Genomic DNA, 13,225 nt, shown 5'->3' with positions numbered 1-13,225 from the left:
AACATGCTCTGCAAGATGTGCAGCAACTTCCCAGGCCAGCATGAGTTCCAGATTTATCTCCAATCGAGTATGTGTGGGATAATATGGAGTATAAGTGACTCAGCTGACTCATCAGCCAGTGAACAGGTCAAGCAGGTGTGGCATAATGTATCCCAGGACAGAATTTGTCATGTGTATAATTGCCTGGATGCCAGAGTCAGTGGTTGCATTGCTGTCCATGGAGGCTACACCATATAATAATATGAACGTTTCAGCATGGTTCAATACCTAGTACCTTGGAACTGCTTGTATTATTCATCTGTAAACACAATTATTTCATGTACAGTGCTCCATATGCACTGTTGCAACAATAAATCTTGAGTGAATTGGAAACCTCTAAAAGGGTGCACTCATTATTTTCCGATAATATATATGTGTCTTTAGATAACATCACATTGACAGGCTTGCACCAAGTTGAGGATCATGCATTATTGTATAATGATGTGACAAAAGTCATGGGATAGTGACATGCACATATACAGATTGTGGCTGTATTTTGTACACACGTTATTAAGTGACAGTGCTTTGGGAGAGCTATCATTTGTACTCAGGTGGTTCGAGTGACAAGGTTTCTGACATGATAATGGCCACAAGACAGAACTCGAATGGTAGTTGGAGCTAGTCACATGGGACATTCCATTTCAGAAATCGTTAGGGAATTAAATATTCTGAGATCCACAGTATCAGTAGTGTGTCAAGAATACCAAATTTCTAGCAATGCATTGGCTGATGGGCTTCATTTAATGACTGAGAGCAGCGGCATTTGTGTAGAGTTGACAGTGCTAACATGCAACTGACATTGCATGAAATAACAAGAGAAATTGATGTGAGACATACAGTGAACATATCCATTAGGAAAGTGTGGCAAAATCTGGCATTAATGGCCAATGGCAGCAAACAAATGATGTAAGTGCCTTTGCTAACAGGATGACATCTCCTGCAGTGCCTCTTCTGCACTTGTGACTATATCAGTTGAATCCTAGACAATTGGAAAACCATGGCCTCGTCAGATGAGTCCTGATTTAAGATGGTCAGAGACGATGGTAGGATCTGAGTGTCGTGCAGACCCCATGAAGCCATGGACCAAAGTTGTCAACAAGGCACTGTGCAAGCTGGTGGTGTCTCCATAATGGTATGGGCTGTGTGTACATGTAATGGCCTGGGTCCTTTGATCCAAATGAATCAATCATTCACTGGAAATGGCTATGTTCAGCTACTTGGAGACCATTTGCAGCCTTTCATAGAGTTCATATCCCCAAACAATAATGGAAATTTTGTGGATGACAATGTGCCATGTCACCAGGCCACAACTGTTCCCAGTTGGTTTAATGTACGTTCTGGACAATGTTAGTGATTGATTTGGCCACCCATCAAACATTTTTGGGACATAATCAACAGGTCAATTCATGTACAAAATCCTGAACTGTCAACACTTTTGCAGTTATGGACAGCTATAGAGGCAGCATGGCTTAGCATTCCTGCAGGGACATCCAATGACTTGTTGAGTCCATGCCATGTCAAGTTGCTGCACTATGCGAGACAAAAGGAGGTGCGACATGATATTGGGAGATATCCAATGACTTTTGTCACCTCAGTGTAATTCATATGGACAAAACAGCAATCGACCATGCCAGATAAATACTGTCTAAATAACATAAGAATTTAACCAATATAAAGTTCGCTTACTGCTACAAACTGCTCCTCCTCAGCAACTAATGAGTAATGGTGAATAAAACATGTTTGGGTTCTTGACTGAATAAAGAAAAGATATCAGATCAGTCGCTCAGTGATGTTACTGGAAGAAATTGTGTTGGAAGAGCCTAGAAGTTATTTTAATTATCTTAGATTCCCATCAGAACAGTTCATGTTTCTCCTAAATAGTTAATATTGCAGTAAGGAATAAAAGTATTGTAATGCACGAAGCATTGCAAATCACATTGCTTGCTATATAGAGTCCAGAACTCCCGTCCTGCTAGGAGGTTCAGTTTTAATTGGTGGTGATGCATTTACATTAACACCATATTTAATTACAGCTTCTTCAACCCATGGTCCACTGAGTTTCAAAGAACAAATATAGCTCTCTGTGTTGCAGAAAATGCATTTTGAAATCTGGTTTCCAAATTTCCCTTGTATGAAAAGCGAGTAACACTGCGCCTGGAAATAGTTGACAAAATTGTCAGTTCTATATGCACAAGCTCTCCAGAGAATAACAGCTCCACAACAATATGTACAATGACAGCTAATAGACCAGGAACATGTCGATGATGGAGTTTATCAGTCAGGAACAAGGAGAAGTATAAATTCAAGGCTGCAATAATTATTCAAAGTAGGCAGTGTTAAGGAGAGAACGGTTTGCAAACTACTTTCTGTACTGCAGCAGTATCTCAAAGTTCAATAATATCAATTTCTGAAGGGGAGGTGCTACTGTGATTTTTAAATAAGTGAACATTGAATAAAGAATTAAAACAATGGAAAATACAGGATGGAATAATAACAATATTGTGAAAAGGATAGTCTGCTATGTTGAGTCGCAGACAGGCACACCGAAAAGACTGCTAAACTGGTAAGGTTTCGACTATCTCTCATCATGCTCTCAAATGAGGAATGTGAATCTCCAACCCACTACCCTTCTCACCCTTCCCAAAGTGGTATTCCACCACCCATCAAATCTACACCATATCCTTATCCACGCCTACACAACCCAGCCTCCCCCCCCCCCCCCCCCAGTACCTTACCTCATTCTCCCACCACCACCTACTCCAATCCAGTCACAAGCATCACCTATCCCATCAAAGGCAGAGCTATGTGTGAAACAAGTCATGTGATCTACAAGCTAAGCTGCAGCCTCTGTGCTGTGTTCCACAACATCATGACAACCAACAAGCTGACTGTCTATGTGAATGGCCACCGACAAACAGGCCAAGAAACAGCTGGAATACCCAGGTGCTGAGCACGCTGGTCAACATAAAATTCTTTATTTTGATGACTGTTTCACATCCTGTGCCACCTGGATCCTTCCTAACAACACCAGCTTTTCTGAATTGTATGGGTGGGAACTCTCCATGCAATATATCCTACATTTCCATAACCTGGCCTCAACTTCTCCCCCCCCCCCCCTTCCCCACCAGCTCTCCGTCTTATCTCTCAACTGCACCTAGCTGCCCTACCCTCTCTCCATCTCATCCTTGTTTGCTCCCACACTTTACTGTCCTCCACTCCTACCCTGTTATCCCTCCCCCTCCCAGCCTACTCCTTACTCCACCACCCAGATTGCATTTCCCATCACGCGCAGTTGCTTGCAGTCTGGCGCCAGCAGCCAAAGGTCATGTGTGTGAGAGTTGTGTGTGTGTGTGTGTGTGTGTGTGAATGTGTATGTGTGTGTGTGTGTGTGTGTGTGTTTGTTTGTTTTGTCTAATTCAGAACCAGGCTTTTTGGCTGAAAGCTTGCTTGTTTAGCAGTGTTTTTGTTGTGCTTGTATGCGACTCAATATTTCCACTCTATGGCGAGTAGCAATTTACCCTTTTCTGAATAAAGAATTCAGCTTTCCAGATTTGTATAGCTTCCCCTCCTGTTAACAAATTTCCTCAAAAAAGAATCAACCAATTTGAACCACTGGAGTCTAGTTTTGTGGAAGTGAGCCAAACTTCAGTCAACTGTTTGTGATGCTATGCACGAGACCATCATACGCTATTTGAACATTAATGGGTTGAAAGTATATGACTTGTAGAGCAATATTCTTTCAATAAGGTGTAGATATACAAATGAATTGAGAAAAATACAAGCATGCCAACACATGAAATCATTTAAACCTCACAAACACCTGTGCGTAGCATAGACATCCAATAAGGAAACAATGTCCCCCGTTCTGTTCCCCACTTCGTATTTCATTTTGTTTACACTCTACCAGCCAGCTTGCACAGATAAGCGTGATCACTGGATACAGCTGACAAGCCACCTCTGCTTTTTTTTTTTTTTTTTTTTTTTGAATACTAGTACTAGAAACATTAGAACATGGTGAAATTTGTCAGAAGTGGCACTCCAGTCTTTTGTTCAGCTTTCTCACCAAATACAAAATGTAAGAAATTGGTTGAGATATGTAATCACAGTCATTTATTTATTATATTGGCAGAGCTGTTAGCACTATTAGATGTGCCAATCTAAATGGCCTCATACTGCTGGATTGATATTCTGCACCTCCTTGACTTTTTTCAGCGCCAAAAAACACTTGCAGCTGGTCTTGTCTGTACAAAAGTCTTTTGTGGTGCAAATCTGTTTCTGACAGCATCATACACAGCTAAAGATGAATCTTCTTCTTTTGCTGGTGCCGTTGTCCCACATTTTGTACAGGGTCGGCATGGTTAAAGTCGGATTTGGCGTGGTTAATTTTAAGGAGTAGCCGGATGCCCTTCTTGTTGCCACCTGATACCCCACGGGACGGAATGAGTGTACCCCAGCTTCCTGTGTCTAGTGGAAATCACGAAATAGTGCGAACGTTTTTCAAATGTCTGCGAGGCATGTAAGTGAGGTGGGACATGGGGACCAGCCCAGTATTCATCTAGTGGGATGTGGAAAACCGCCTAAGAACCACATGCAGGCTGGTCAGCACACTAGCCCTCGTTGTTAATCCACCAGGTGGGTTAAATCTGGGACCGGCGTGCCTACCCGGGTCCGGGATGCAGCGCATTAGCGCTCTCGGCTAACCTGGTGGTTAGCCTACAGCTAAAGATGAATATAGACTTAACTATACCTATAATATCAGATGCTGTTGAGTGAAACAATAAAGTCCCCTCAGGAGATTTTGTTAATGTAAACTGGCAATTTCTTGTTTGCTTTACATACCAGCGTCATTACATGTGTCAAAAGGTATAAAATCTAAATGCTTATTTTGCAGGGCCACATGGGGTAGCTGCGCGGTCTAGGGCACTTTGCCACGGTTCGTGCAGCCTCCCCCGTCAGTGGTTTGAGTCCCCCCTCGGACATGGGTGTGTATGTTGTCCTTAGCATAAGTTAGTTTAAGTAGTGCGTAAGCCTAGGGACCGATGACCTCAGCAGTCTGGTCCCATAGGAACTTACCACAAATTTCCAAATTTTACTTATTTTGCACAATAACTGGACATTGTAGATATAAATGGATTCAATTTCTTATAAAAGCATAACAAAATGTTTCATTGACAAATCATCAGAAAAGTAATGCTGCCTGCCATCTTGCAATAAAATTGAGAACTTTCTTTGAAAAATCTCGCTTCGTTCCGATTTTACGTACAAAAAAAAAAAAAAAAAAAAAAAAAATTTTTGTGAGTTTTTCTGCGCGCCTCTTCTATGTTTAAGATTTGTGCAAACTGGTTCAAATTCTGTAAGAAGATAGACAAATACACGTAGTTAATGGTCGTCCTGTTGTTTGTGAAAGCATTATCCGTTTCCATGATATAAGCAACACGGCTCGAAAAGCAATAAAAAAAGGCTCCTACTGGATCAGTCATCAAAAACCTACATCTGTTACCAAACTATGGGGTCTATTGTTAAATTTAAGGTACAGCAGAAGTTGAGTACCGAAGGAAAAGTGCTCCAATCACAGTACAACAAGGGCGAATATGCTCTTGGCGGAGATAGGGATGTAAAAGATTGAACTAGCTTTTCAAGTTCCTTCCAGCTTCAACGACAGTCGCAAGAAGATCAGGCACCCATCGTTCGCGAGGCACAAGCAAGGGGTAATATCGTCAGTGGTGTCACCGCCAGACACCACACTTGCTAGGTGGTAGCCTTTAAATCGGCCGCGGTCCGTTAGTATACGTCGGACCCGCGTGTCGCCACTATCAGTGATTGCAGACCGAGCGCCGCCACATGGCCGGTCTAGAGAGACTTCCTAGCACTCGCCCCAGTTGTACAGCCGACTTTGCTATAGATGGTTCACTGACAAAATACGCTCTCATTTGCCGAGACGATAGTTTAGCATAGCCTTCAGCTACGTCATTTGCTACGACCTAGCAAGGCGCCATATTCAGTTACTATTGATACTGTGAATCATGTACCGTCAAGAGCGACGTTCATCATTAATGGATTAAAGTTAAGTATTCCACCAGCTACGTCCGTTTTTCTAAAGTCTAATTTCCTTGTCCTGTTCCAGACCTCACGCCAGCCTGTGTGAGCTAAAACGCGTGCCTTTCGGCCTCCTCTAGTAACATGGTGTTGGCTCTCCTGCCAACCACAACATCATCGTATACGCCATATGGCTCTGGTGCATTGTACTGCATCTGCAACAGCAACTTGAGCAGCAATCTACACCACAGCGACACAATGAACTCTTACAAATTGGTTACTTCAAGGACAGCTCCGAGCTAGAAGTCCTTGAGCGCGCATTCGACTGACCCCAAACCACTGCCTTTTGACAATTAGATGGTGACAAGCGAGAGCTCATTGGAGGGCAGCGTGGAGGTATCTTTTCTGATGAATGCTAGTTCTGCTTCTGTGCCAGTGATGGTTGTGTGTTCGTTAGGAGGAGGCTAGGTGAGGGCCTGCAACCGACCTGTCTGTGTGCTGGTCATACTAGACCTACATCTGGAGTTATGGTCTGAAGTGCAATTTCATATGACAGCAGGAGCATTCTCGTGGTCACCCCAGGCACACAGACTCCAAAATTTTACATCATTCTGATGATTCAACCTGTTATGCTGCCATTCATGAACAGAACTCCAGGGGCTATTTTCCAACAGGATAATGCTTGCCCACATGGTGCCCAACATGCTCTAAATAGTGTTGGCATGTTGCCTTGGCCTGTTCGATCACCAGATCTGTCTCCAATCGGGCCTAAATAGCATTAACCAAGTGCAACAGACGCGAAACTCCATCCCACAAACTGACATCCGACATCTGTACAACACAATGCATGCACGTTTGCATTTAACATTCTGGCAGTTACACCGGTTATTAATGTACTAGGATTTCACATTTGCAATGGCTTATCTCATGCTTACATTAATCTGTGATCTTGCAGTGTTAATATAGTACCTAGACAAATGTATTCATAAAATTACATTACTGTACATTAATTATTTTTTGATGTTAAGATTTCTTTCCATCAATGTATATGTAAAAACTAAATTCCGGGGATTTTGAGCACCTTAAAACAATTTTTCGGGACACCGTGTGTTATGATGAAAGACTGGCACTATACCATTTTTCCAGATCGTTTGGTCACTCTTACCAATACAAGCTTTGAATTTTTGTGACGACTACAGGGAATAAACAAGGAACTGTTTCTTTGTTGGTAAAATATACATTATCAAAAATCATAATAAGAACTATACCACAGGAATTTTTATAACCTATTTCATGTCAACTAATTAAAATCCATATTGGAGGAAGTCGTCTTTAATGTAATATAATGCACACTGCCTTGACTTTGTTTCATGTGCCAGTCACTTGTATAATAATTACATCTGCAACAATTTAGTTGTCAATATGAACGGCCAACTATTCAAAACATTAACGATTTGCGACAAGAGGTATGGTTTAAGTGCTTAAAATTCGCGTCTATGCTTTTTGGGCTTCCCGCTATTCAGCGCTATGTTCTCTTATCACTGCTATGTCTGTTCATTCGCCGGATCGCGTACTAGGCAGGAACGACTGTACAAACAGCTGTTATAAGCAGTTGTGTATGACAAAACTGAGTAACTTTAATTTACTAGAATACTTGCAGTGCGCCTTAGCAGCTAAAATTTTGACAGTGCGTTTCTTTCAGTGTATCCTTCATGTATGAAAAATTTCGGGGTACGTTTCGACATGTCGGATTGGACCATTCCCTTGTTAGTAATCAACAAATGACTCAAGGCATGCCGGCCAGGGTGGCCAAGCGGTTCTAGGCGCTACAGTCTGGAACCGCGAGACCGCTGCGGTCGCAGGTTCGAATCCTGCCTCGGGCATGGATGTGTGTGATGTCCTTAGGTTATTTAGTCTTAAGTAGTTCTAAGTTCTAGGGGACTGATGACCTCAGAAGTTAAGTCCCATAGTGCTCAGAGCCATTTGAACTCAAGGCATGTTTCCTGAGAGACTAGTCACTTTTCTTTCCTTTCAGTCTTCTTAGAATATGGCCTATAGCAGAAAACTTACACACATGCCGACTATCTCTCAGCCCAGCTTTCTCTGCAGAGAAAGTTGTACAAACCTCTCGTAAAAGAAGTCCGAGCAAAGCCAAATGAGAAAAATTATGCTGTTGATACATTCTTTGACCTTGCCAAACTTTGTGATGGTGCAGAAGTTATTGTTAGTAAAATGAATATAACGCATCAGTAACCCGGTGAGTGAAGAACAAAAATAGTTCGAATAGCCGAAAAAACTCGTATAATAACAATTTTTTTCGCAATGGTATGGGAGAGTTCCTGAACAACATACTAACAATCCTGACGTGGGGCGTGAGCGTGAGGGGCTGGGAGTGTGTGCATTTAAAAGTCACTTTCTGATGTTTTTCTTGAATAACTCAAAAATCACGGCTTCTAGAGAAAATGTTTGCTAGTACAAAATTAGATTACATTAAATTTCCCACAAAAAAGTTCCTGTTCTTTTTCTCTCTAGGACTAATAGTTTCCACATTGTAGAGGATGGAAGACTAGCAGATTATTGAAAAATAGTCTTTAAATAGTACAGAACTAATGTTTCTAGTTAAACGAAGTGGGTTAACAACAAACACTGAATTAAGTACTTCACCTAATAGTCGCCGGATTGTGGCCATGCAATTCCTCTCTTAGTGATCTATAACCTGAAAACTAAGCAGGTAAACCCCCACATTCTTCTCCACTACATCACAAAAAGCAATTACAGGGTGTTTCACAAAGTTATTCTGTCCTTTCCCCAGCTCGGCTTATGAATCACTGTTGACACAGTGCGCAGGCATGCCTGGGGAGTGTTGATTTAACGGAGTGCGTGAATACTACATGGAATACAGGTATGAGTTACTACTAATACAAATGCAAGAAACTCTTGTGGACAGGTTTCTATGTAAATGTTTGCACACTGTTCTGTATTGCTAGAGAGGATTGGTTCTTAATTCGACAAAGGCGAATTCTCATACCATAATTGTTGCTCACTTTTCAATTTAGAAAATGTCTCCCAGCATTTCCTGCGCAATTATCTTACATGAGTACCGTAAAATGGGGCGACTTTGTGACTGGTGGGGTGACTTTGTGACAAGGGATCGAGTCTTCGTATTTTAAATCTCGCGCCGCGACCGCTCGTCTCAGGAAAGAGCTGAACCACGCATTTCGTTTGTCAGACATGCCACGCCACGTAGCGGCAGCAGGGTGAAGCTTCTGCACACGCATAGTTCCTTCCGACGCCGTTGCTTAGAAACGCTGTTATTTACGTTTTCGTAAAACGAGGGAAACTTTATATTGTGAAAACGTTTATGTTAAGGACGCAACTAAAACAGGTATGTACATTTGTTTGTTAATATGTTGGGCAAATTATTGTAGAATATCGATTAAATCAAGCCATGTTTGTTGAACATATGAGACAAAAACTGAAATGACAAACTGCCTATTGGCTTCTGTCTCGGGTTCTTCGGCCGACGTTCATCTAATGATTTTTCTGACGTTTCGCCAGCACGAGTGGCTGGCATTGTCAAAGCTTCACCCTCCATTGCCGGTGGTGAACTGGAGGCGAGCTCGCGGCCGCAGACTATATGTACCTGGCGCGCCAACGTCCGAGGGCTTCTCCGCGGTCATTTCCGGTGCGGTTCTCCTCTTGCTACCTGCGACGGTCGTTCGCTGCAGTACGGGAAGCCAGGATCCGTTTACCTTAAGGCTTTCCTCTTTCTTGTTGAAACTGTTCGCGTGTTTTTGGATTTCTACAGCTTCTCTGAACAAGCGCGTGTGATAGTGCTTCTCTACAGCCAGAACTTCCGTGTCGGCGAATTTTATTACGTGGTCGGTCTCATTCAGTGCGTGCTCTGCCACGGCCGATTTCTCCACCTGCCCCAACCTGCAATGTCGCTTATGCTCTTTGATCCTGGTGTTAATGGATCGTCCAGTCATTCCGACATAAACTTTTCCGCATGTGCAAGGTATACGGTATATTCCCGACATTGCAAGTGGGTCTCTTTTCTCCTTCGCCGATCTAAGACACTCTTTGATCTTCCTTGTCGGTTTGAAAATCGTCTTTACGCCGTGTTTGCGCAATATACGGCCGATTCTGTCCGTTACTCTGGGAATGTATGGCAGAAAGGCCGTACCCGACATTTCTTTTTCTGGTTCCTTACTTCGCCGAGTGTTTGGCTCTGTTACACTTCTAATGTAATTTGTGGAGTACCCATTGCTCCTCAGAACAGTTTCCAGGTGTTGCATTTCTCGTTTGAGGTGTTGAGGCTCACATATACCGTATACCTTGCACATGCGGAAAAGTTTATGTCGGAATGACTGGACGATCCATTAACACCAGGATCAAAGAGCATAAGCGACATTGCAGGTTGGGGCAGGTGGAGAAATCGGCCGTGGCAGAGCACGCACTGAATGAGACCGACCACGTAATAAAATTCGCCGACACGGAAGTTCTGGCTGTAGAGAAGCACTATCACACGCGCTTGTTCAGAGAAGCTGTAGAAATCCAAAAACACGCGAACAGTTTCAACAAGAAAGAGGAAAGCCTTAAGGTAAACGGATCCTGGCTTCCCGTACTGCAGCGAACGACCGTCGCAGGTAGCAAGAGGAGAACCGCACCGGAAATGACCGCGGAGAAGCCCTCGGACGTTGGCGCGCCAGGTACATATAGTCTGCGGCCGCGAGCTCGCCTCCAGTTCACCACCGGCAATGGAGGGTGAAGCTTTGACAATGCCAGCCACTCGTGCTGGCGAAACGTCAGAAAAATCATTAGATGAACGTCGGCCGAAGAACCCGAGACAGAAGCCAATAGGCAGTTTGTCAACAAGTGGCCACGAAAGCCTTAACAATTTTGTAAAAACTGAAATGCACGCACTTTATGTGGCGACTTTGTGACACCCCAACTTGTCACAAAGTCACCCCACCATGGTTTTAGGTTATGTTTTATCACATTTTTTTGTCTTTCAAGCACTGAAAAGAAGATGAGGTCTTATAAAAGGAAGTTGGGTGCAAGAGCCTATAGAAATTACTCTCCAGAGACGTTAGATAAACCCGTTAAATTGGTTTTAACAAAGAAAATGACCCTGCGAGCAGCATCTGAAAGGTTAGTGGCAGTTCTTTAATTTTTCATACACTGTCACACAGGAAGTAAACGTTTTATTGGATACTGTAAGGCTAAAATAGACGTTTAGATGACCATCTGTTTGGCGTTTTTAAGCAAATTCTTCTGCTTGAATAGGGAGCAAAATACAGCTATGTACACCAGGAAGTTACCAACATTCCTTTATTTTGTTACAAACTTTACTGTCATAAAACGGGTTTTTACACCAATTTGCAACTTCTGGCATTTGTAAAGGAAGCATTTATGCAAATTTTAAACCTACCTTCGTAAAATTCTGATATTTTTGGCATTTTTTCTATTAAACATCTTTTAAAAGGTATGGTATTTTTTTCTGAATTATACCATACTGGTATATATGTTTTATACGTTCTTTTTCTCTGCTTTTAGGTTCAATATTCATCGAAACACATTGTGGAACAAAACCAAAGAGATAAAACGTTCGACCACCTCAAACTCAGAGACAGTTAAACCTAAAAGACAGCATGGGGGTCAACCTATTTTTACAAAAGAAGAAGAGGATACATTCGTTGCTCATTCCATTGCAATGGCATCTTATGGTTTCCCAATGACATTACTTGATTTGCGCTGTGTCGTCAAATCATATCTAGATCGAACCGGAAGAAAAGTTCCCGTGTTTGGAAATGGAAACTTTCCTGGGAGAGAGTGGGCCATGTCATTTATGAAGCGGCATAAGTATGTTCTCTCCGAATGTGTCGCCAAAAATATCACATATGCAAGAGCTGCGACTGATACTGAAGTGATTGACTCATATTTTGAGCATTTAGAGAAGGAGTTAGAGGGTATTCCGCCAGAAAAAATTTGGAATTACGACGAAACGAACGTCCAGGACGATCCGGGAAGCAAAAAAGTGTTGGTCAGAAGAGGAGCAAAATATCCAGAGCGGATACAAAATTGTTCCAAAGCATGTACTTCGATTATGGTCTGTGGGAACGCCGCAGGACAGTTGGCTCCACTATATACGTAAATTACAAGGCCGAGAACATGTGGTCGACCTGGACCGAAAATGGACCTAAAGGAGCCCGCTACAATCGTACTAAATCTGGATGGTTTGATCACCAAGTGTTTGAGGACTGGTTCATCAATCTTATGCTCCCCATACTGAAACAACAAGATGGCCAAAAAGTTCTTATTGGCGATAATTTGAGTTCGCATATTAACCTAGAGGTTATTCGACTCTGCGAAAAGTATGGGATAAAATTTATCGCACTCCCACCAAATGCGACACATCTACTGCAACCGCTAGATGTTGCCATATTCAGAGTTCTAAAACTGATTTGGCGTGAAATTTTGTCAGATTGGAAGCAATCGACATCTCGTAGCCGGTGCACATCAGTTCCAAAAGATGAACTGCCTGGTCTGTTAAAGAAAATGATGGACAAGCTGCAGGAGAACATCATAAAAAATCTCCAGTCAGGATTTAGGAAGACTGGGATTTTTCCGCTTAACAAAATGGAAGTCCTCCAAAGACTCCCGAAGGCCGTCTTGGAAGAGAGCCTACAGTCCTTATCAGGAGTGGTTGATGAGATCTTCATAGAAGAACTGCAGAAGAAGAGAGAAGAGGTTACAGGATGCCGGGCCCCCAAGAGAAGGAGAAGGCTCACTGTTCCAGCAGGCAGAAGTATCTCCAGTGCAGAAATCGAAGCCAGTAGGGCGGAACAGCCGAAACGGAAGAACACCAAAGCCAGCACTTCCTACAGACCCAGCGGATCCAAGGAAAAGGCTGTACTGGCAGGTGAGATGTCTGAAGAAAGCTCTTCAGATGAAGACAACAGCAGAGAGAGGAACTGGACGGATGAAGATCCCAGTGACCCCAATGTGCTGGATGAATCTTTCAGCTGTTTGGAGGATTCAGAACCTGAAATGTCTCCCACAAAAGTGATTCCAAATGATAAAGACGTCTTGGGAATCGACAGCATGGCTCCTGAAAAAAACGTTTTCAAAGTGGATGATTTTGTAG

The 13,225-nt window shown here is 42.8% G+C and overlaps 1 protein-coding gene across 1 annotated transcript; it reads left to right on the top strand.

Moving 5' to 3' along the window:
- The first annotated feature begins 4,912 nt into the window (after positions 1-4,912).
- Positions 4,913-12,232, top strand: LOC126226569 (uncharacterized). The gene is made up of 3 exons (XM_049942232.1): positions 4,913-5,021; positions 11,095-11,229; positions 11,635-12,232. The coding sequence occupies exons 2-3, from the start codon at positions 11,108-11,110 to the stop codon at positions 12,230-12,232; spliced, it is 720 nt and encodes a 239-aa protein (XP_049798189.1). The 5' UTR covers positions 4,913-5,021; positions 11,095-11,107.
- The last annotated feature ends 993 nt before the right edge of the window (positions 12,233-13,225 follow it).

Source organism: Schistocerca nitens, chromosome 1 (genome assembly GCF_023898315.1).
Source record: "Schistocerca nitens isolate TAMUIC-IGC-003100 chromosome 1, iqSchNite1.1, whole genome shotgun sequence".
Lineage (NCBI taxonomy): Eukaryota > Metazoa > Arthropoda > Insecta > Orthoptera > Acrididae > Schistocerca > Schistocerca nitens.
Note: the sequence above shows the minus strand (reverse complement) of the source record. Positions and strands in the feature narration are given on the sequence as shown.

Excerpts from the sequence above, each read along its gene's own strand:
- LOC126226569 (XM_049942232.1), top strand. The coding sequence starts at position 11,108 with ATGAGGTCTTATAAAAGGAAGTTGGGTGCAAGAGCCTATAGAAATTAC. Across the intron at positions 11,230-11,634 it reads CTGCGAGCAGCATCTGAAAG|GTTCAATATTCATCGAAACA; the intron begins GTTAGTGGCAGT and ends CTCTGCTTTTAG.